Here is a 24,900-nt window from a genome sequence, read left to right as displayed (position 1 = left end):
TCAATGTGACTTGGTGTCTCTCCATTGACTGGAAATGCTAACTGGGTCTCATTAATATGGAACAATCAATCAGGCTTCAGAGTGACGTGTCCCCTAGGTGCAGATGTAGGACCAGCTTCCTTTCCCCCAATCCTATTACTTAACCATTAGTGGGGAAAATGCAAAACTGACCCAATATCAGCGCTTAGGGGCACATTCAATCTACTCAGAGAAGGATGCCATTAACAGCAAAAAACAAACTATAATGACACAGTGCAACATTTTCTACACACGTTGCCTCATTCCTTGACCTGATGATGGACAAGTTGAATTTGACTGACTCCCAGAATACATCAATTATTAGATAATCTGTCTGCATTCACTCAGGCTGCGGAATCCACATAGAAGTTTTCACCCTGGGATATTCCATCTATTCCATGTTATCAATCAGTCATAAACCAAACCAACTACTATGAAGTTCAACTAATGTATCGTTCTTTTTCAAGCTTGAGAAGGGATTTAATGTAATGTTATTTGTAGAACACGTATAGTTATTGGTGCATGACTCACCTTGGCATGGACTCACACTCGTTGTAAATCATTTAACGGTTTTATTTACCTAAAATTGCTTTGTTTATGATTAGTAATCTGACTGGCATCTGTAGAGTTTGTGGCCTCGCCTCTAATACGCGTCATGTGTCAAAAAACCCTGCTTCTTTCAGCGAAGAGCGTACAACAAAATCATTAGGAGTGTTTGTTGTAGCTTTCAGTGGCGTACACGTCGTTTCAGAGGGACGGACTTATTACACACTTTTATGTCTAGAAATGTTTTAAGAAAAATTATGGGGAATAATACCATTCGAAGTTGACAATAAAGGGATCGCAATCAATATTCGCCCAGAGCTCGAATAGCCTACAAATCAATCAATTGAATAACTCATCAATCGGCAGCGGCTGGGACTCAAAAGTGATAATTGGATCAACGTTGTGAAGAAGCTGCCGAGATGACTGTCGTTCTTGATATCAAACCAGCGTTAACTTTGATGAAATCCGAAAAATTGGATTGTAAGTAGCTTTGTCTATTTATTTGTATTACTGATATGACATCTAGGCATACTTTGAGTTTACAGTCAGACAACCACCAATATTAACCCTATTGCAGACTATTTATGTTGAGTGCTATAAATATGATGTGTAGCATCAAAATGCCGTTTCATTTGATAGCTTTTATTCCATTTAGCCTAAGTAAATGGAGAACACGACTTTTATCATACATGCATATTTTTTTTTTTTATAACGCAACATTTGATTTTAGCTATGCACATAAGTGATGATTTAGGCGCGTATCAGTAATTGTGCACAACATTGTGAGAGAAAGAAAATCCATTAATTACTGGCAGCGTTCGATTAAGATTAATCGGTGCACCGGTCTATCCCTGTGACAGTGACCTCAAATCGAACAGTATAATCTGCGCTGCTCGGTCAGGTTGTCAACAAGGCATCATGGTGCATCGTTCAGAAATATCTCTTTTCCATAAAATAGATGTTCAAATTAGTTTTCATTGGGAATGCAAATAAAGCGTTTTTATCAAAAGCAATACTTTTTGCATGTGAAAACACAGAATCCTACTCATTACTCCACGTGCTTAACCTATGTCACTTTTGTTTTGAGCCGACTTTGCCGTCGGCCAGAGCTCACCTTGCTCACGCGCGGGAGGCAGCCCGGTTCCAAAACGAATGCTATCACTTTTCAGACGACATGAACTCCTTCCACCGGGGCAACCCAGGTCGGATAATCGAATCGCCTCACTAGCTAAAATCGACATGGATTGGCTTGCCTATTTTCTCAGATACCCTTTTTAGCAAAGGTTACTGACTAGTTTACACGTTCTTACCTGTTTTTAGATGTACTTGTTAGTTTTCTCATCAGTGTTATGATATCTCTCACATTTCCATAGTTGCCCTATTTGTCACCCATAGACTTAGTTGTCAATAGGTTGCCAACACTTAAATATCAGATTATGTAGTTTGCTCCCTTTCATATTTATTTTTCATATTCTACTTTCATTGATATGATTCAAACTATATGACTTTTCAGATGTTTTTGCTCAAGACTGTTGCTCTGTCAATGCAGACGACAGAAAACGTCATGGAAACTAGGCTAGTCAACACCACATTCACACATTCTTCAACCACATTAAAGATTCAAGTGTGAAAACAGAGTACCGCACGCACACGTGCACACACACAATGTTCATGTGATCAGCAGAGTGTGAAAGTGCTGATAGTTGCAGCATTGTCTGCAAAAGCTTGCACCATCCTGCCAACTCTCCCAACAACCAGCCTCTTCACTCAAGGGGGAGAGTTCCCACACTGAGTAACACAACCATGATACTTTGGTCATGCACTTGTTTTATTACACTTGTGCTCAGTGACAATGGTATTGTAAAAAAGCACTATAAAATAAGATGGGAGAAATGAGTTAGAGGTTGAATGTTATGTCTGTAAGCCCTAAATGTCTAATGACGTTTGTTGTGATGGGTTTAGTCTGTCACATCTTTCAAAGACGTGTCGGGCTGGTAAGGTTCTGGCAGGTGTTGGACATCTAGAGCCTTTTCCACCACTTGGCATTGAAGTGACACACGTTACCTCTCTGGTCCTGGAGATGTCTCACTTAGGATATGTACACTAGTCACTGATGGGAATTTGTGTCCCCATCTGATCACTGCCTGTGATCACTAGACTTCTGGAGAATGTCTTTGCTTGAAGTAAGCCGATCAGCCAGGTACATGATGACAAACATTAGCTATCAAAATAAAGCCAGCTACTGTGGATAGGGGCCACACCTGTGGAGGCCGTGTTTACCTTTTAGATACTTTTTCTGGCAGGATGCCCCTGAATCAACATGCAAAAATGATTAGAATGTTATGTTACATTTGTTTAATAAGGGATTCATGCTGAGACCAAGGTCTCTTTCAGATGATCACTGTATACACATCAATATACTCTATACCAGGGGTATATAGTATATTGTCGCCTGCAGGCCTGGTCTAAAAATAGCACAACTCACTAGTGAGCCGCTCTGAAATTGAATTGTATTCTGTTGCTATTCTTTTTAATCACATTTGCATTTATATATATTTAAAAATGACTGTCTTAAATATTTTCATGATACATGAGTTTAGATAAGTTTAGGTGAACTCTGACCTACTCTAGTTCAAAGGTCAGTATTGTGCGCTCCAAAAAAACAGTGCTCGTGGAGAGTAAGCTAGCGGGCGCAGCGAAGATGGTAGCTGAATGCAGTTTCTGGCGAAGTGCAGCTGATTTGGCATCCAGTGCGACGAGTCCGTGGACAGCAGCAGTATAGCGCAGCTGTTAGTTTTATCCCTATGGTGTTTGAAGATTTCTCCACAAGAGAAGAACTCCTGGCACTACTGCCCTTAAAGACAACTACGAGGGGAGTTGACATTTATAATACGGTGAAGGAGTTTTTCGTGCAGAAAAAGGTACCATTGGAAAAGCTGGTAGCGGTGACTACAGACGGGGCTCCTGCTATGATCGGCCGACATACAGGTTTCATCGCTCACTGTAGAAGCGACGCAGACTTACCAACATTTCTGCATTACCTCTGCATCATTCACCAGCAGGCGTTATGTGCAAAGGTGATCGGCATTGAGCACGTGATGACTCCCGTTGTAAAAATCATAAACAACATCCGCTCCAAAGCAAAACAGCGCAGGATTTTCAAAGTCTTATTGGAGATGTCAGCTGAATATGGTGACCTGCTGCTACACACAAAAATCCGATGGCTCAGCAGAGGACGAGTTTTACTTCGTTTTTTTGTCACTTTTGGGTGAAATCAAAGAGTTCAAGCAGCCCAAAGGCGAAGACGTCTCACTGCTAGAGGACACAGAGTGGACACTTGACCTTGCATTTTTGACGGACGTTACTGGGAAACTAAACGACTTGAACTGCAAGCTGCAAGGCAAAGGTAAGTCTTGTTGATCTGATAAGTGCTTTAAATGCATTCAAAGCCAAGATGAACATTTTCTCTGTGCAGTCGGTGCTGAAAGACAATGCTTCTACATCTGAGACATTTGACAAAGTTGCAGAAAAGTACTGTGAAGTCAAACAGACTTGGGCAAGAGTTTGAGAATAGGTTTTGTGACCTTCATCAGCTTGAGCCATGTGTGTCCTTAATTTCCAATCCTTTCATGAATGTGGACACAACATTCTTTGCTGAGCAACTAAGTGCAACGTTCAACTTGGATGCTGGACAGGTGGAGATTGAAATCATAACATTGCAAAATGACCTCCACCTCAAAGCCTACCAGGCTGCACCAAACTTTTGGTGCCTTGTTGACACAGAGAAGTACAGTGGAGTATGCACAGCAGCTATGAAGGTTGCTAGCCTGTTAGGTTGAACCAATCTCTGTGAATCAGCGTTTTCTGACATGAACTTCATCAAGAACAAACACAGAACACGCCTCACTGATGCACAGCTGAAAGACTCACTCACAATTGCAGTGTCAAGTTACACACCAGATTACAATACACTGGTGAACAGCATGCAATGCCAGTCTTCCCACTAACAGATACCAGATGTTGTCAGTGGCAACATGGCAGTGCCATGGCGAAGTTGAATTAAAATATTGAAGAATTGTGTTCAATTTAAAAGTGTGTTTAAAAAATGCAGCAGATTTGGTCATTAGTTCAAAATGTGACAAGATTTATTTAAAAATAAGTTGATTTTTCTAACATGACATAATTTATAACTTTTTGAAACAGTGCAACAGTTCATGATTCGTTAAAAGGGTTTGTCAGTGGCTAGTGAAAATGTGACATTTTTCCTATGAAATGTAGTGATGTAAGGGATCATCTGAAAATTTAACAATTACTGAGATTAAAGTGCTGAATATTGATATCTGTTTCCCACCTTATTGTCATTGTTGATAATTATTGTGAGAAATTATTAACGTGATCAGTGTCTTCACATAGATTAGTATCATTAATCATTATTAATAACATAACTAAAGGCAAACTGAGCAAATTTGTTATTTCAGAAGAGCGTATCAAACTGGTAGCCCTTCGTATGACTCAGTACCCATGAAGTAGCTCTGTTTCAAAAAGGTTGGTGACCTCTGCTCTATACTAATCAACATACACCATTATTCACATCAATACATGAAAAGAAAATCACAGAAAAACAAACACATTCTTCACCAAAAGGTTCCTTAATCAGCTTTTTGAATTGCCCTAGAGGCACCAGTTAATTCAACTTTAGAGAGCCTTTGATATCATTCCACAAGTACGGTACAGAAAAACTAAAAGCAGATTTACCTAACGCAGTGCAGATCGAAGGGATCTACTAAGTTAGCCATCCCTGAGACTGGGTCTGGAATCTTGTACATCTGTAAGTAAACAATTAAGTTACAGCGGAAGTTTATGCAGGAGGGCTTATAGACAAAAATAATGCAATGCATCGATCTACGAGACTTCAGAGAACCAGCCTTCTTTTCAAAACAGTGGCAGCTGCATTCATATAGATAATATTGCCGTAGTTTACAGATCTAGGTTCTTAATTTGATCACTTTTGTTGCTGAGAATTTGTGCAGGAAATCCAAACTTGTATTTTATTCAAGCTTTAAAAATGATTCTACATTTTTATTTTCACTTTAAAATGTTAGACTTGATTTGAACTAATGAAAAATGTATCAACCCCTACAAAAAATTTCCATTAATTATAATTCACATTTCCTATTGCTGCAAGATTATTTTCCTGCTGTAGCAAACTGGCTCAAATTAAGATACTACATGAATGTCGACTGAATATTTTTTTCTTCTGCTATTTAATGAAAGGTATGACTTATTCCTGTAAAAGAAGCCCATCTTATTTAGGGCTGGGAGTCACTGCAGGTAGCCTAGTGGTTAGAGCGTTGGGCCAGTAACCGAAAGGTTGCTGGATCGAATCCCCGAGCTGACAAGGTAAAAATGTCGTCCTGCCCCCCTAACCCACTGTTCCCCGGTAGGCCGTCATTGTAAATAAGAATTTGTTCTTAACTGACTTACCTAGTTAAGTAAATAAAAATACCAGTATCGCAATATTTTTTTTCCATGGCAAAAATTAAAACACTTGGTCCTTTTAAAAACCTGCTGTATGTAAAATATTATTTACTCTATCTTGGAAAATAAATAAATGTGACTTTGGATGACAACATAATGTTTGTTTCCAACATTGGGGCTGTTTCCTAAGGAAGTTAAATCTGCTTCGTTTCTTTGCCATGATACTAATGAGTATCGCGATACTGGTATCGGCCCTAATTTACATTTTCTTAAGTAACTCAACATGCTTTTTGAAAGAGCTTTTAGTCAATCCAAATAACCGGATATTTATAAGCGGGGACACGGTCAATGAGGGGACCATCCAATGTACATATGGATAAATGATCAGAAACATTTTTACATGATTTGGAAACGATGTTTAATACAAAGTCAAACACAGATCTTGAGTGATATTATTGCAAGATAATTTGAATTGAAGTGAGCTATTTTAGGTTGTTTTTAGGCTTTCCTACGTGCATTCCATGTATTGTTTACTTCACGGGGCTGTCCGTAGTGCTTGTATAGCAATTCCAGGACAGCCGCGTAACTCCTCTTGTGGTAAGAACACGTAAGGCGTCTGTTATACTGTGAAAGGTGGCAGTTAAATATGAAATGGCCATGCCTCTACAGCTTTGGGTATCGTAATGAATGCCAGAGTCAAAAGGTTCGGGCGGCTGGCAATGTTTTTAAATTTTTTTAATCATTTTGATATTTTTAGGACTTCGTCATGTGACCTAGTTAATTATACTGATAAAGTGACTTGATTTAAAAAATAATAGAAAAAAAAAAAACTAGTCACACTTTGTGATGTGGAGTTCCAGGAGAGGAGGTAGAGGCATTGTCCGGCAAGGGTGGCTAGGTGAGCCATTCACGTGTCATGCGTGGAAGAGGGGGGGCTGCATTCCATTCACTCTTGCTGGCCCTCTTACACCCTGGCCTTGGTGTGCTCTATCCAAACAGTTTAGCTCACTGGGCATGCCAGTGGACTGACTGGACTGCCTCATCCCGCCTTGTAACGCTTAGTCATAAAACACAACGTGCGTCCCAAATTGGCACCCAAATCTCTATAAAGTTTACTTCTTTTGACTGAAGCCCTATGGGTTCTTTGCAATGTATAGGGTACCATTTGGGATGTAGCCACACTCCTAATCTGAGATATATTATCAGCTCTGAATGACAGCCATGCCAGAGAATGATTAGGGTTTAGAATGATCACAGAAACCCAAGCTGACTGGTAACTGGCATAATGGTTCTGTGTGATCTTTTAACCAGACCACTGGGGTAACATGACTGTGTGTGTGGTTGAGGGTGTCACCTCAAGCAATACTCGCAATGGGAGATCATTGCTCAGCCCATATATTGTGTGAGGGTGTGTTCTTGTTTCCCTCTCCCAGCACATGACACATGCGTGAGTCAGGCTTAGTGGTCCACAAAATCCAGCAATGTCATAGAGGGGGTAAAACTAATTCAGTGAATTTTTATTTATTTTTTCCATCTCCCTAACCACTTATTCATGCTCTTTTGGATCTGTTTCATTTGAGTCTATTTCTCCAGAACGTCCTGAGGAAATGGTGGATATCTTTAGAAACTAGATTTTCACCCCAAGTAATGTTATTATATGAAAGGTTTAATCAAAATGTAATACATTGCCTATGTTGATTGATGCCCCTGACTCAGTCTTCATCAGTATCCAAACAGACATCAGTATTTTTAAACAGAATTTATGATGTTTCTCGGCTAAATAATCTAAAACTGGAGATATCGCCCAACTTCGTTGACACATACAAAGAGAACAAAAGTCACAAGCTTTAGGCTAGTTTGCAATTCAAATTAACAGCATGTTTGAATGTGTCTGAGACAAACTTATTTAAACTAGGGTTGTGACAATGCCAGTATCCCAATTATTTTGTCAATAAAAAAATAAATACAATTTAGGGCAAAAAAGAGAACATGAAGCAGACCTAACTCTTTAATCCTTTAATAGGCTGTATGTAAAATATTGTGTGCTTGGTAAATATAGCTTGGTAAATAAATGTGACTCTGGATGATAATATGAAGTTTGTTTGTTTCCAACATGAAGGCTGTTTTTCTAAAGAAGTTAAATCTGCTTCTTGTTTTGTCTCCTTGCCACGATACTAACTAGTATCTCTATACTGGTATCGTCCCGGCCCCAATATGAACCTACATGTTTTTAGCAGTCACCATCTCTGGTAGCATTCAAAATGAAAAATACACACCAACTAAATGAAGTTAGCAACTTTTTGGCAATTGAAACTATCTGCTTATTAGGTCATTGTTAATGATTTCCGGGCTAGTGCAGACAGTGTAGTGGTAATGTCCCAACAACTCTGACCTGGACTGTGTTGTACACCATGACTTGAGATTCCCACTTGGGCCCTTGTGACTTCCTGTGTCGCTGTTGGCAGACGGGCGGCCAGACTATCCCAGAGACATCATAGCAGGATATCCAACATGTGGTTCCCATTCCCTGTCTCTCCTTGCCACAGATTCCAGGAAATTTCCACAACTCTCTGAAAGAATATCGTAGGCTAGACTGGAGTGTTTGCCAGTGACATGTCTGGCTTTGTGATGGCTGCCCTTTTAATTATAATTTTTTTTATCATGTTTTAGAACAGGAAGTTTAAGGGAGGGACTGAATTGGATGGTGGGTGTTTTAGCAGTATGTGCGATGATTGGGATTTTCTGTATCAGGCAGGACAATAAAGTGTGCTGAGAGTACGATGAAACAAATCAACCTGCTCACAAACTTGATACTGAGGGGAAAAAAACAAGTTCTCAGTGTAATTCTTCTCCTCAACCCTAGCCCCTCAGGAACCAACCATGTGCTCTTCTGTTGGCAAGCCATAGAATGCAGATTTCACCCCCCCTGACCCCTGGTATGTTCAAAATGGAAACTGTTAATTATGTTCATGTTTTCGCTTGATGACTCTAGATAGACTGGCCATAGCCAGTGAGACTGACACTCATCAGTCTGACTGGTTTTAAGGAGGGTCTCTGGTGCATTTCTATCTTTACTGACATTAGTTTCATTGTCACCGGAGGGGATGGCTGCCGTTTAACCAGTTGTGCTATTGTGTTTTTCGCATTATTTGTCACTTATTTTGTATGTGGTATTTCTGCCACCGTCTTATGACCGAAAATAGCTTCTGGATATCAGGACAGTGATTACTCGCCTCGTACTGGACGGAAATACTTTTTCTTTTTTTTTAGTCGGACGCAAAGGATTTACTTCAGAGACCGGACAAGGTCCAAATCCCCGTCATTTGCATGAAGAAGAGACAGAAATATCGCGGAAGTAGGTCGGGGTGTCTTGTAAGGATCTGATGGCGAGTGGGTAATCCGGCTCTACCCTCAGTCCTATTAGCCAACGTGCAATCATTGGATAATAAACTGGATGAGCTCCAATCAAGACTCCCAACGGGACATTAAAAACTGTAATATCTTCTATTTCAGAGTCGTGGCTGAACGACGATATGGATAACCTACAGCTGGGTGGGTTTTCCGTGCATCGGCAAGATAGAACAGCTCCCTCTGGTAAGACAAGGAGTGGCAGTCTGTGTCTATTTGACAATAACAGCTGGTGCACTAAATCTAATTAAGGAACTCTCTAGGTTTTGCTTGCCTGAGGTAGAGTATCTCGTGATAAGCTGTAGGCCACACTATTTACCAAGAGAGTTTATCTATATTTTTCGTAGCTGTCTATTTACCAGCACAAACCGATGTTGGCACTAAGACCGCACTCAACGAGCTATATAAGGCCATAAGCAAACAAGAAAACGCTCATCCAGAGGCGGCGCTCCTAGTGGCTGGGGACTTTAATGCAGGGCAACTTAAATCAGTTTTACCTCATTTCTACCAGTATGTTACATGTGCAACCAGAGTATTAAAAAAACTTTACTCCACACACTGATGCGTACAAAGCTCTCCTAGCCCTCCATTTGGCTAATCTGACCATAACGCTATCCTCCTAATTCCTGCTTGCCTCTCTGTTTATTATCTATGCATAGTCACTTTACCTACATGTACATATTACCTCAACATTAAATATATCCAAGATGGTGCTTCTGTCTCTCTGGTTTCGGGGGGAGCAGGCACAGTGCTTCTGTCTCTCTGGTTTGGGGGACAGGGACAGGCACAGTGGTGCTCTCAAGCATCAGGGCAAGGCCCCTTTTCACGCTGTTTGTGGTATAAACCTCTGTGTTTGGGCCACGATGAGTCGCTGGAGAGGACATACTCGGGACGTTGTGTGACATACTAAACAAGTAGAACCGTCAATGCATTCATTTAACAATGTTTTGTTATTGTCTACTCTACTACTAATGTTGCCTGGAACCCAGTTTACAGTATAGTATCAGATTTGTGACCAGGGTACTAGCATTGAGGCTGTGTGGGGCTGATTTGTCTTTTTTGTTCGTATTGGCAGATGTGGACTTCAGTGACGTGCCCCAGCTCACACCGGGGAGCAGGGAGATGATGTCACAGGCCCTGAGGGCCACATTTAGTGGCTTCACCAAGGAGCAACAGAGATTGGGCATGCCCAGAGGTAAGTCCACCCCCCCTGCACAGCATTCAGAAACACACTGCCTGTTGGAACCCAAAAAACAGGTCCCTGTTTAGGAGAGCACTACAATGTTAAATGTTCAGGGCCCAAATTCAAAAAGCATCTGAGTTAGATTGCTGATCTAGGATCAGTTTGCATCTAAAATCACTGCTATTCTGAGACGCTTTATGAATATGGGCCCAGATAGAAATGAATTGTGTAGAACAGATGTCTGTACATGAAGTACAGTGCTTTTGGAAAGTATTCAGACCTTAACTTTATCCACATTTTGTTACGTTTCAGCTTTATTCTAAAGTTCATTATTGTTTTTTTCCTCATCAATCTACACACAATACTCCATAATGCCAAAGCAAAAGCAGGTTTATAAATGTTTGCTATTTTATTACAAATAAAAAAACGGAAACATCACATTTACATAAGTATTCAGGCCCTTTACTCAGTACTTTGGCAGCGATTATAGAATCGAGTCTTCTTGGGTATGACACTACAAGCTTGGCACACCTGTATTTGGGGGGTTTCTCCCATTCTTTGCAGATCCTCAAGCTCTGTCAGGTTGGATGGGGAGCATCGCTGCACAGCTATTTTCAAGTCTCTCCAGAGATGTTTGATCACTCCTGCATTGTCTTGGCTATGTGCTTAGGGTCGTTGTCCTGTTGGATGGTGAAACTTTTCCCTAGTCTGTGGTTCTGGGCGCTTTGGAGCAGGTTTTCATCAAAGATCTCTCCTTGATCCGTTTCATCTTTGCCTCGATCCTGACTAGTCTCCCAGTCCCTGCCGCTTTTTGAGTTTTTGAATAATTAAAAAAAACTTATTCTAAAATTGAAATAACTTAACGAAATGTGGAAAGTCAAGGGGTCTGAATACTTTCTGAAGGGACTGTACAGTGAGGGAAAACAGTGTTTGATCCCCAACTGTTGTCACCTTCTCACCAAACTGCTTGGCGATGGTCTTGTAGCCCATTCCAGCCTTGTGTAGGTCTACAATCTTGTCCCTGACATCCATGGAGAGCTCTTTGGTCTTGGCCATGGTGGAGAGTTTGGAATCTGATTGATTGCTTCTGTGGATAGGTGTCTTTTATACAGGTAACAAACTGAGATTAGGAGCGCTCCCTTTAAGAGTGTGCTCCTAATCTCAGCTCGTTACCTGTATAAAAGACACCTGGGAGCCAGAAATCTTTCTGATTGAGAGGGGGTCAAATACTTATTTCCCTCATTAAAATGCAAATCAATTTATAAAATTTTTGACATGCGTTTTTCAGGATTTTTTTGTTATTCTGTCTCGCACTGTTCAAATAAACCTACCATTAAAATGATAGACTGATCATTTCTTTGTCAGTGGGCAAACGTACAAAATCAGCAGGGGATCAAATACTTTTTTCCCTCACTGTATATGAATTGTGTCAATTTTATAAATTTCTGAAATATTTTGCACATTTTACACACACACGGGTCAATCCAAGTTTTTGATGAAATATTTATTTTTCTCTGAGGCAAATTTTTTGACCCAGCAGGAATGTGCTGCCTCAAGTGTTTACAACATGCCGGTGGGAGCTGTCTGTCAAAGCCAAGTTGGTTGCAGTGGTGTAAAGTACTTAAGTAGTACTTGAAAGTATTTTTACTTAAGTTGTTTTTTGTGGTCTGTACTTTACTATTTATTTGACTACTTTTACTACACTACATTCCTAAAGAAAATTATCTACTTTTTATTCCACACATTTTCCCTGACACCCAGAAGTACTCGTTACATTTTAAATGCTTAGCAGGACAGGAACATTGTAATTCACAAACTTATCAAGAGAACATCTCTACTGCCTCTGCTCTGGTGGACTCACTAAACACATGCTTCATTTGTAAAGGATGTCTGCATGTTGGATTGGATTTAAAATGAATTAGAAAATGTGTCTGTATGCTTTGCGTAATGTAAGGAAAAATTATTTGTACTTTTACTCTTCATACTTAAGTATATTTTAGCAATTACATTTACTTTTGATAGTTCAGTATATTTAAAACCAAGACTTTTACTCAAGTAGTATTTTACTGGGTGACTTTCACGTTTACTTGAGTCATTTTCTATTAAGGTATCTTTACTTTTACTCAAGTAGGACAATTGGGTACTTTTTCCACCACTGGTTGGTTGTTAAACCAACTTGCAATATACCTCGACATGACAACCCATTCACTCCCTTCAGAGCAGGCATGAGACCATGTGACCTGGTGGGAGAGTTGGAGGAGCAGCCTGTTAAGAGTAAACAAACGTGTGTGTGTGGCGTGGATAGACAGTGAGTCACTCCGTCTAGGGGGTGTCTGTTAATAAGCGCCTATGAGTCTCGGCAGTTGCTGAGGAATTTTGGTGCAGGGAGTTAACTTTATCTGCCAAAAAGTCTAAGGATTGGGATTTGGTGCGAGAGGGTTATAACATCTGCTAAACACCACACTATACACAAGTGTATATGATGCTTCTCAAACAGTTTTGAGAATACATTTTATTTTTGACTTAAAGCCGGAATCCCTATTTGTGAAACGGCTACATGTGTTTTAGGATGTTACAGCAACAAAGTTAGTTCAAACAAAACAGTTTTTCCCCCTCAGACATCATTGCACGCGCGCTAGAACAGCAGAGTTTTTAATTTATTTCACCTTTTATTTAACCAGGTATGTACTGCGAATAGTTTTTTCCACAATGCTGGATGCCTGTTTCTCCAACAAAAACTTGTGCTGGCACTGTTTCACTTATGCGGATTTCAGATTAAGTTTGACCTGCTCCCAGTGTCAAACTGTTGCTGTCAGTGTTTTGTGGTATTTTGTACAAAAAATTTGTTATTTCAAGTTTAAAGCTGGATGTACAGTATTGCTCCACAGATGATGCATTGTCATGAATGATGCACAATTTATCATTAATAATAGCAAAATGCATTATTTTATTTTGTGACTGTCCCAGCCTCTTGCTCTGTTTTGACCCTTGGCAGAAATACTGTATTGATCCAACACTGTAGAGGGTCACTAAGTAATCAACGTATCTGCATACACAGCGACATATGATCCAGATAGTGTGATCCCTGTGTATTCACTAACTAAGAAAGTTTTTGATGTTACACCCCTTCCTCCTCTGTGTCCAGACCCCAGGCACTGGTCAGAGAGCCAGGTGGGCCAGTGGCTGCTGTGGACAGTGAATGAGTTCAGCCTGAAGAGCGTGGACCTGCACCGCTTCCGTATGGCCGGGGTAAGCCTCTGTGCCCTGGGGAAGGAGTGCTTCTTGGACCTGGCGCCTGACTTTGTGGGGGACATCCTGTGGGAACACCTGGAGATGATGCAGAGAGGTAGGTAGCACCTATGTCATCGCTAGGATAGCAACAGATGGCTTTTTACATTTCTATTAGCATCATTACTAGGCCAGCAACATGCAGTAGCCTATGGCTATTCATAGCATTGCTAGGCCAGCAACATTTAGTTAGGCTATTAGCATCATTGCTAGGCCAGCAGCATACAGTAGTAGCTGTACAGTAGTAGCCTGTGGCTTTTAGTATCAATGTTAGGCCAACAACGTCCATTAAGGCTATTCGCTTCATTGCTAACCCAGCAACTTCTAGTAAGGCTATTAGCATCATTGCTAGAGTTATTAGCATCACTGCTAACCCAGCACCATCCAGTAAGGTTATGGGCACCTGTTGGGGATAGGGGGCAGTATTTGCACGGCCGGATAAAAAACGTACCCGATTTAATCTGGTTACTACTCCTGCCCAATAACTAGAATATGCATATAATTGTTTGATTTGGATAGAAAACACCCTAAAGTTTCTAAAACTGTTTGAATGGTGTCTGTGAGTATAACAGAACTCATTTGGCAGGCCAAAACCTGAGAAGATTCCAAACAGGAAGCGCTCTCTCTGACCATTTCATGGCCTTCTTGATCATCTCTAACCAAAACAGGGGATCTCTGGCATGACGTGACATTTTCTAACGCTCCCATAGGCTCTCAGAAGGCGCCAGAACGATGAATGGTGGCTTTGCAGGCCCTGGCTGAAAAACATTAGCGCATTTTGTAAGCGGTCGATCTGAGGACAATGAGACTGGAGGCGCGTGCACGAGCCGACACCATGTTTACTTTCTCTCTCTTTGAACGAAAACAATGACTCCCGGTCGGAATATTATCGCTTTTTTACGAGAAAAATAGCATAAAAATTGATTTTAAACAGCGGTTGACATGCTTCGAAGTACGGTAATGGAATATTTAGAATTTTTTTTGTCACGAAACGCGTCGGGCGCATCGCCCTTCTTTCCCCATCGGATAGTGTCTTGAACGCACGAACAAAACAACGCTATTTGGATATAACGATGGATTATTTCGAACCAAACCAACATTTGTTATTGAAGTAGAAGTCCTGGGAGTGCATTCTGACGAAGACAGCAAAGGTAATCAAACTTTTCTAATAGTAAATCGGAGTTTGGTGAGTACCACACTTGGTGGGTGTCAAAATGGCTAGCCTGTGATGGCCGGGCTATCTACTCAGAATATTGCAATATGTGCTTTCACGGAAAAGCTATTTTAAAATCGGACATAGCGAGTGCATAAAGGAGTTCTGTATCTATAATTCTTAAAATAATTATGTTTTTTGTGAACGTTTATCGTGAGTAATTTAGTAAATTCACCGGAAGTGTTCGGTGAGAATGCTAGTCACATGCTAATGTAAAAAGCTGGTTTTTGATATAAATATGAACTTGATTGAACACAACATGCATGTATTGTATAACATAATGTCCTAGGATTGTCATCTGATGAAGATCATCAAAGGTTAGTGCTGTATTTAGCTGTGGTTTGGGTTTATGTGACATTATATGCTAGCTTGAAAAATGGGTGTCGGATTATTTCTGGCTGGGTACTCTGCTGACATAATCTAATGTTTTGCTTTCGTTGTAAAGCCTTTTTGAAATCGGACAGTGTGGTTAGATTAACGAGAGTCTTGTCTTTAAAAATGGTGTAATATAGTCATATGTTTGAGAAATTGAAGTAATAGCATTTCTAAGGTATTTGAATATCACGCCACGGGATTACACTGGCTGTTGAGTAGGTGGGACGCAAGCGTCCCAATGGCCCAGAGAGGTTAAGGGTCAAAAGCTGAATAACATATGCACATCCAGGTACTTTCCGCAGGTGCTGGAGCAAACTCATGGAAAACACCTCACTGCTGCTCCACACCGCACACTGCTGCTCCATGCCTAATGAAGACATAAGGGTTGAAATGTTGTTATAAATAAATGTCTCCTGGGCAGCAGCTAAACTTCCTGGGGTCCAGCAACATTAGGGTGGTTAAATACAATTTAAAAAATATTAGATGACATTCATCGCCATTTACCCATTGTTGTCTTAGCTCTCCCGATCAACACCTGTGATTGCTTTATGCCTCTGTCAATATGCCTTGTCTACTGCTGTCTCGGCTAGTTCTTATTGTTTTATTTCACTGTAGAGCCCTCAGTCCTGCTCAACATGCCTTAGATGGCTCTTTTGTCCCATCCCACACACATGCGGAGACCTTAACCTCTCTGGCGCATGTGGGACGAACTCGTCCCACCTACGTAACAGCCACTGAAATCCAGTGGTGCGATTTTTGAATCGTTAGAAATACTATTACTTCAATTTCTCAAACATATGACTATTTTACAGCTATTTAAAGACAAGAATCTCGTTAATCTAACCCCACTGTCCGATATCAAAAAGGCTTTACAACGAAAGCAAAACATTAGATTATGTCAGCAGAGTGCCCAGCCAGAAATAATCACACACCCATTTTTCAAGCTAGCATATCATGTCACATAAACCCAAACCACAGCTAAATGCAGCACTAACCTTTTATGATCTTCATCAGATGACACACCTAGGACATTGTGTTATACAATACATGCATGTCTGTTAAATCAAGTTCATATTTATATCAAAAAACAGCTTTTTACATTAGCATGTGACGTTCAGAAAAAGCATAACCCCCGCAAACTTCCGGGGAATTTACTAACAGTTTGCTAAATTACTCACGATAAACGTTCACAAAAAGCATAACAATTATTTTAAGAATTATAGATACATTACTCCTCTATGCACTCGATATGTCCGATTTTTAAAATAGCTTTTCGGATGAAGCACATTTTGCAATAATCTAAGTACATAGCCCGGCATCACAGGGCTAGCTATTTAGACACCCACCCAGGTCAGCCTCCACCAAAATCACATTTCCTATAAGAAAAATGTTCTTACCTTGCTTGTTCTTCGTCAGAATACACTGCCAGGACTTCTACTTCAATAACAAATGTTGGTTTGGTCCCAAATAATCCATCGTTATATCCAAACAGCGACGTTTTGTTCGTGAGTTCTAGACACTATCAGAATGCTACATCACGGTCTTGCGCATGGCGCATTGGCGTGACAAAAAATTTCAAAATATTCCATTACCGTACTTCGAAGCATGTCAACCGCTGTTTAAAACCAATTTTTATGCCATTTATCTCGTAGAAAAGCGATAATATTCTGACCGGGAATATGCATTGAGCCTAAACAGCCGAATTAAATTTCTCCTCAGGAGCGAATCGTGTACGCGCCTCATTCAAAGGTCCTCTGATCCGCCACTTACCAAAGGCGATAATGTGTTTCAGCCTGAGGCTGCCTCGTCAACCTTCAGGTATTTCCCGGGTTCTGAGAGCCTATCGGAGCCCTGGGAATTGTCACGTTACAGCTAAGATCCTTACTTTTCAATAAACAGATGCAAGACGCACGACTCCTTGTCAGACAGGGTACTTCCTGCATGAAACCTTGTCAGGTTTTTGCCTGCCATAGGAGTTCTGTTATACTCACAGACACCATTCAAACAGTTTTAGAAAATTCTGAGTGTTTTCTATCCAAACCTGAACAATAATATGCATATTCTGGTGTAGGAGGCAGTTAAAAATGGGCACATATTTTTTCCAAAATTCTCAATACTGCCCCCTAGCCCAAACAGGTTAACTGGTGCCGCCAGAGACAAAACCTCTCATCGTCACTCAACACCTAGGTTTACCTCCACTGTACTCACATCCTACCATACCATCATGCATGTTAACATCAGAAGCCTCCTCCCTAAGTTTGTTTTAGTCACTGCTTTAGCACACTCCGCCAACCCTGATGTCCTAGCCGTGTCTGAATCCTGGCTTAGGAAGGCCACCAAAAATTCTGAAATTTCCATCCCCAAGTACAACATTTTCCACCAAGATAGAACTGCCAAAGGGGGTGGAGTTAGTCTGCAGATTTCTGTCATGCTATCCAGGTCTGTTCCCAAACAATTCGAGCTTCTACTTTTAAAAATCCACCTTTCCAGAAATAAGTCTCTCACTGTTGCTGCTTGTTATAGACCCCCCTCAGCCCCCAGCTGTGGATGAATTGTCCCCCACTTATCTTCAGAGTTTGTACTGTCAGGTGACCTAAACTGGGATATGCTTAACACCCCGGCCGTCCTACAATCTAAGCTAGATGCCCTCAATCTCACACAAATGATCAAGGAACCTACCAGGTACAACTGTAAATACGGGCACCCTCCTAGATATCATCCTGACCAACCTGCCCTCTAAATACACTTCTGCTGTCTTCAACCAAGATCTCAGCGATCACTGCCTCATTGCCTGCGTCCGTGGTCAAATGACCACCTCTCATCACTGTCAAACGCTCCCGAAAAAACTTCAGCAAGCAGGCCTTTCTAATCGACTTGGCCCGGGTATCCTGGAAGGATATTGACCTCATTCCGTCCGTAGAGGATGCCTGGTTATTCTTTAAAAGTGCTATCCTCACCATCTTAAATAAGCATGCCCCATTCAAAAAATGTAGAACTAAGAACAGATATAGCCCTTGGTTCACTCCAGACTTGACTGCTCTTGACCAGCACAAAAACCTCCTGTGGCGTACTGCATTAGCATCGAATAGCCCCCGCGATATGCAACTTTTCAGGGAGGTCAGGAACCAATAGATACAGTCAGTTAGGAAAGCTATGGCTAGCTTTTTCAAACAGAAATTTGCGTCCTGTAGCACTAACTCAAAAAAGTTTTGGGACACAAGTCCATGGAGAAGAAGAGCACCTCCTCCCAGCTGTCCACTGCACTGAGGCTAGGAAACACTGATAAAATTAAGATAATCGATAATTTCAATAAGCATTTTTCTACGGCTGGCCATGCTTTCCACCTGGCCACCCCTACCCCGGCCAACAGCTCTACACCCCCCCCCCCCCCCCCCCCCCCCCCGCAGCAACTTGCCCAAGCCCCCACCCCACTTCTCCTTCACCCAAATAGCTGATGTTCTGAAAGAGCTGCAAAATCTTGACCCCTACAAATCAGCTGGGCTAGACAATCTGCACCCTCGTTCTAAAATTATCCACCGCAATTGTTGCAACCCCTATTACTAGCCTGTTCAACCTCTTTCGTATTGTTGGAGATCCCTACAAATTGGAAAGCTGCCACGGTCATCCACCTCTTCAAAGGGGGAGACACTCTAGATCCAAACTGTTACAGACCTATATCTATCTTGCCCTGCCTTTTCTAAAGTCTTCGAAAGCCAAGTTAACAAACAGATCACCAACCATTTCAAATCCCACCGTACCTTCTCCGCTATGCAATCTGGTTTCCGAGCTGGTCATGGGTGCAGCTCAGCCACGCTGAAGGTCCTAAATGATATCGTAACCGCCATCGATAAAAGACAGTACTGTGCAGCCGTCTTCATCGATCTGGCCAAGGCTTTCGACTCTGTCAATCACCGCATTCGTATCGACAGACTCAATAGCCTTGGTTTCTCAAATGACTGCCTCGCCTGGTTCACCAACTACTTCTCTGATAGAGTTCAGTGTGTCAAATCGGAGGGCCTGATGACCAGCACTCTGGCAGTCTCTATGGGTGTGCCACAGGGTTCAACTCTCAGGCCGACTCTTTTCTCTGTATATATCAATGATGTTGCTCTTGCTGTTGGTGATTCTCTGATCCACCTCTATGCAGACGACACAATTCTGTGTACATCTGGCCCTTCTTTGGACATTGTTATCAAACCTCCAGACAAGCTTCAATGCCATACAACACTCCTTCCGTAGCCTCCAACTGCTCTTAAATGCAAGTAAAACTAAATGCATGCTCTTTACCCGCTCGCTGCCCGCACCCGCCCGACTAGCATCACTACTCTGAACGGTTCTCACCGAGAATATGTGGACAACTACAAATACCTAGGTGTCTGGTTAGACTGTAAACTCTCCTTCCAGACTCACATTAAGCATCTCCAATCCAAAATTAAATCTAGAATTGGCTTCCTATTTTGCAAAAAATCCTCCTTCACTCATGCTGCCAAACATACCCTCGTAAAACTGACTATCCCACCGATCCTCAACTTCGGCGACGTCATTTACAAAATGGCCTCCTGTAGCATGCACTATAGCAGGTATATTTCACAGGTCACCCCCAAAGCCGACCCTTCCTTTGGTCGCCTTTGCTTCCAGTTCTCTGCTGCCAATGACTGGAACAAATTGCAAAAATCTCTGAAGCTGGAGATTCATATCTCCCAGTCTAACTTTAAGCATCAGCTGTCAGAGCAGCTTACCGATCACTGTACCTGTTTCCACAGCCAATCTGTAAATAGCCCACCCAACTACCTCATCCCAATGTTATTTGTTTTTGCTATTTTGCACCCCAGTATCTCTACTTGCACATCTATCACTCCAGTGTTAATGCTAAACTGTAATTATTTTGCCACTATGGCCTATTATTGTCTTACCTGCCTAATCTTACTACATTTGCACACAATGTATATACATTTTTTTATATTCTGTTGACTTTACGTTTGTTTATCCCATGTGGAGCTCTGTTGTTTTTGTCGCACTGCTTTGGTTTATCTTGGCCAAGTCACAGTTGTAAATGAGAACTTGTTCTCAACTGGCCTACCTGGTGAAATAAAATTGAAAAAACATTACATTTCAGTACACTTTTCACAACACATTGTGTTCCCTCAGGCCACTACTCTATTACTGCATGTCTACAATACAAAATCTTGGGGGGGGGGGAGGGTACCATCATAACTAACATGTCTTTCTTGGTAAAGATGTGAGGAATTTCCCCGTCAATGGCTTGATGTCCACATTCCAGGAGTCTCGGTTCACTTATGACTACTTTGCCAGTGAGTATAGCTTCTCTGCCTCTGCCCAAAACACAAGAGACACAACTATTGTCCAAATCATACTGTCCATTTTATAATGGAGAGAAATATCATCACTCCCTTTTTTGGGAGAGCGATATAATGTTTCTCCCCCCAATTCTTCTCCATAGACTATGGTACTGAACGTGCCCAGTGCATCATTCCATCGGAAACCTCCGAGCCAGGCTTCATCACAGAGTCCTATCAGACACTCCTACCAACCACCTGTGAGGACCTGCTGTCAATCAAGATTGAGAACGGAGATTCTATTGGCCCATTGGGTCCTAAGCAGGGGGACTACCTCACTATCAAACAGGAAGTGGTCTCCCATGACAACATGTGCATGGGGCATGTCATTCGAGGTAAGACCACAGTCAAGTAATATATTAACATATGCCATTTAGCAGATGCTTTTGTCCAAAGATATTTACGTGCGTAGATAATTTTTTTTATTTAACCAGGTAGGCTAGTTGAAAACAAGTTCTCATTTGCAACTGCGACCTGACCAAGATAAAGCAAAGCAGTTCGACACATACAACAGAGTTACACATGGAATAAACAAACATATAATAAATAGGCCATGGTGGTGAATTACAATATAGCAATTAAACACTGGAATGGTAGAATGTGCAGAAGATGAATGTGCAAGTAGAGGTACTGGGGTGCAAAGGACTAAGAGAAATAAATAAATACAGTATGGAGATGAGGTAGATTGGATGGGCTATTTACAGATGAGCGATGTGCAGTGATCTGTGAGCTGCTCTGACAGCTGGTGCTTAAAGCTAGTGAGGGAGGTAAGAGCCGAAGTCGAGGATCAGTAGGATGGTCAGTTTTACGAAAGTTATACATACATTTTTATTTTATTGACCTCAGTGGAAATCAACCCACGACCCTGACGTTGCAAACACCATTTTCTACCAATTCAACCACATTCTCCTCCACCTTAAATGCTATAGAAGACATCATGGGAGAATGTTTGTGTGCTAAATGTAATATTCTCTCGTACATTGAATGTATGACATTTTAGCCTGGTAGAATCAGATTTAGCAAGGAGATCATTAGCGAGATCATTAAGGACATTGTGTGAATGGATTTTCTTCACTGTGATGCAAATTAACATTCAGTTTTATGATCCTCATTATAAATACCTGGTGGTTGTTCAGTATTGCACACGGTAGCAAATATTTTGCAGCAGAATATTTTTTTAAATAATTGGTTCAGGTAGTGCTTCCATGCTTCACTTTGTTTCAAAATGTTTTCCACCAACTGAACATGGCTGTGGTGTTCCACTCTTTCATCCCAGGTAAAATTGGGGGCCAAGAATCTGAGAGTATGGAGAGCCTAGAGGCTTGTGAGCGTCTCACCCAGTCCTGGGGCAGCCACTTCTGCAGCCTGCAGCGCGTGCCCTCCTACAACAGCTTTGACTCTGACGACTATCCGTCCACGCTGCGTGGCCACCCGGCCAAAGGCACCTTCAAAGACTATGTGAAGGCACGAATGGACCCGACCAAAGACAAGTCTGTCATACTGGCATCGGCTCTTGCGGGATACACAGGTGTGTGTTTATGTAACCCAAGAATGCATAACAGTTGCTGACTACCTGGTAGCAAAAGGTGACTGGTATTTAATTGAATCTCAAAGAAACAAACAAGTAATAAACTGTATGTTCCTTGGTTGTGCTTCCACAGGAAGTGGTCCGATCCAGCTGTGGCAATTTCTGTTGGAGCTTCTGACCGACACTTCCTGTCAGTCGGTCATCAGCTGGACGGGAGATGGCTGGGAATTCAAATTGACCAATCCCGATGAGGTGAGAACATCCCTTCTGCTTAGCCAACCAGGGAAGTGTCAAGCAACACTTGATTTGATCATCACTTCATTCTATATCCAGCTACTAATTCACATTGACAACACCTAATGGAATAGACAAAGTTAAAAGTGTTTGCTTGATCTTGCCATAGGAGATTGGGGATGAGGTGGATCAAGATAATTTGACCGTCTCCCACCTTCCGTCCTCACTCCTCCCCTCCAGGTGGCTAGGCGCTGGGGCCAGAGGAAGAACAAGCCCAAGATGAACTATGAGAAGCTGAGCCGCGGCCTGCGCTACTACTACGACAAGAACATAATCCACAAGACGTCTGGCAAGCGATATGTCTACCGCTTTGTCTGCGACCTGAACGGCCTTCTGGGATACAGCGCAGAGGAGATTCACGCCATGCTTGACATTATGCCGGACACAGGAGAGTGATGTGTGTGTGTGTGTGTGTGTGTGTGTGTGGGGTCTGGCACCACCAGGTAACATACATGCTTGTGTAGGACAGGGGTTGCCAACAGGTGCCCTGTGGGCCCAAAACTGGCCCTCAAGTGATTTAAAAAAAAAAAAAAAAAAAAATCTCCCCAAAGTTGAGTTTTTAGAGGGATTTTAGTTTTTGGTCAAAAAAGACAAATCACCAGGAATTCAGCAAAAAAAAGTTAAATTTAGGAAATCTGTTCCCAAGAATTCCATTAAAAAAAATGTGATTGTGTCTCAATGTAATCAAAGTAGGAAATGATTATTTTCAAATACTCTTTATTAGAATTATGTTCTGGCAAAAATCATCCCAAGGTTGAATCTAGTTGCATACCGCTGTTGTCGGAGATCATGATGAAAGCAATTACAATCTCAAAAAAAATCATAATGCAAATACAATCAGACTCCTGTCAAGTTGCTGAAGACAATGGAATCGAGTTACTTGGACATGGCCATCACCCAAGGAGGTTAGAACATTTTATTCAAATGGAGCACATGGTTATATGTACCCTTTGGGACCAAAGACTGGTGTTATTCCTGTGTTCAGTATTGTTCTTTGGAAACCACATTGACAATCCGCAGCCAAGCATTGGGCTTTTTTGTGTCAGTCTCAAAGCAGTGACTCTACTCTTACACAAGGGGCTACTGAAGTCCTTTTGAATGAATGATTTGTTTGAGGACTGCTACAGACATCCAGGGTATGGAGGGCAACACTAGTGCTCTATATATCTATCAAAGCCACCACTGTCATGTTTCCACCTGCCAAAAATGTCCAATTTGTCATATTTCCCTGACCAAAGACATGCCTTTTTTTTTAATACTGCACAAGCCATAATTCACTGTCTCGACATGCTTTGTCGTGAGTTCCCCTAAATGTAGCAAGAGCTTTCACATTTCTACTGTTACCCTGGGTTGTATTCACTAGAAAATAAATGGAAGAAAACAGACCGAAATGGGAGGGACTACCTGAACCTGTCCCATAAACTCATTTGTGTTGCAATTTTTTTGCTACAGGTTGTTTCAGTGTGCCCTATTAAATACGAATATGGTTAGAAAGGTGTGAATTACTCTCATATTTGAGGGAACCAAACCCTACAACCAAATGCTATCGCAAGGTCTAGAAATAGAAGTTCAGAATTATTTTACAGCATTTGTGTATCTTTTTATAATGTAACGGAAAGTTTTATTTAAAAAACAGTATGAAATATATCTTATGACTTTTAAAATGACAGACAGCTGGTCCTATGTGTGGGTCTGGATTCAAAAAGAGTCCCTGAGTAGGAGTGCTGATCTAGGATCAGTTTTTCCCTTTTTTTTAAAGTTATTATGAAGATTACATTGAGAGGGGCTGGCTGGCTGATCCTATATCAACTCTTAGTCTGAGACACTTTGTGAATACGGGCCCAGGATTAAAAAAAGGCGGCAGTATCCTCTTTCTTGCTTTATACAAACACAAGATTTCTTGGGCTGAGCCTGGCCCATCGCTGAACATTAAGAGCAGAGCTTTTATTATGATTGTACATGAGAATGTTGCATACCAAACAATATAAACAAAACTAACTGTGTGGGTCTTCTATTTTTACTCCTCGCATACACATAAATGCCCACGTGACACACACACACACACACACACACAGAGCTATAAATAGCAACAGTTGAGTAGCGGCTAGACAGACATCACTGCCAAACGTGGGGCTGCTGGACTGGAAATTCCACCTGATCCATGTGTTTACCTTAGCTGTGAATGTTGTAAATAAAGAAGTGATGTATTGTC

At 41.5% G+C, this 24,900-nt stretch overlaps 1 protein-coding gene across 10 annotated transcripts; it reads left to right on the top strand.

The window, feature by feature from the left end:
• The first annotated feature begins 703 nt into the window (after positions 1–703).
• LOC115154055 (protein c-ets-1-A) lies at positions 704–24,900 on the top strand. Of its 10 annotated transcripts, XM_029699887.1 has the most exons (10): positions 997–1,044; positions 8,906–8,978; positions 9,556–9,636; positions 10,526–10,645; positions 13,779–13,979; positions 20,747–20,821; positions 20,971–21,201; positions 22,143–22,394; positions 22,528–22,646; positions 22,869–24,900. In XM_029699887.1, the coding sequence occupies exons 2-10, from the start codon at positions 8,951–8,953 to the stop codon at positions 23,082–23,084; spliced, it is 1,323 nt and encodes a 440-aa protein (XP_029555747.1). In that variant the 5' UTR covers positions 997–1,044; positions 8,906–8,950; the 3' UTR covers positions 23,085–24,900. The 10 variants fall into 10 exon arrangements, with proteins under 10 accessions (XP_029555752.1, XP_029555753.1, XP_029555751.1 ...); XM_029699893.1 differs by lacking the exon at positions 8,906–8,978 and having other exon boundaries at positions 705–1,044; positions 9,556–9,594; XM_029699891.1 differs by lacking the exon at positions 8,906–8,978 and having other exon boundaries at positions 705–1,044.

The sequence above is a fragment of the Salmo trutta genome, chromosome 19 (assembly GCF_901001165.1).
Source record: "Salmo trutta chromosome 19, fSalTru1.1, whole genome shotgun sequence".
Taxonomy (NCBI): Eukaryota; Metazoa; Chordata; class Actinopteri; order Salmoniformes; family Salmonidae; genus Salmo; species Salmo trutta.
Note: the sequence above shows the minus strand (reverse complement) of the source record. Positions and strands in the feature narration are given on the sequence as shown.

What these genes read in the sequence shown, in the direction of transcription:
- LOC115154055 (XM_029699883.1), top strand. Translation starts at nt 3,754, where the DNA reads ATGGTGACCTGCTGCTACACACAAAAATCCGATGGCTCAGCAGAGGAC. An exon ending in CTGCAAGCTGCAAGGCAAAG is followed by an intron (nt 3,971 to 9,555) that starts GTAAGTCTTGTT and finishes CTTCTATTTCAG; the next exon opens with AGTCGTGGCTGAACGACGAT. An exon ending in CCTGGAGATGATGCAGAGAG is followed by an intron (nt 13,980 to 20,746) that starts GTAGGTAGCACC and finishes TTCTTGGTAAAG; the next exon opens with ATGTGAGGAATTTCCCCGTC.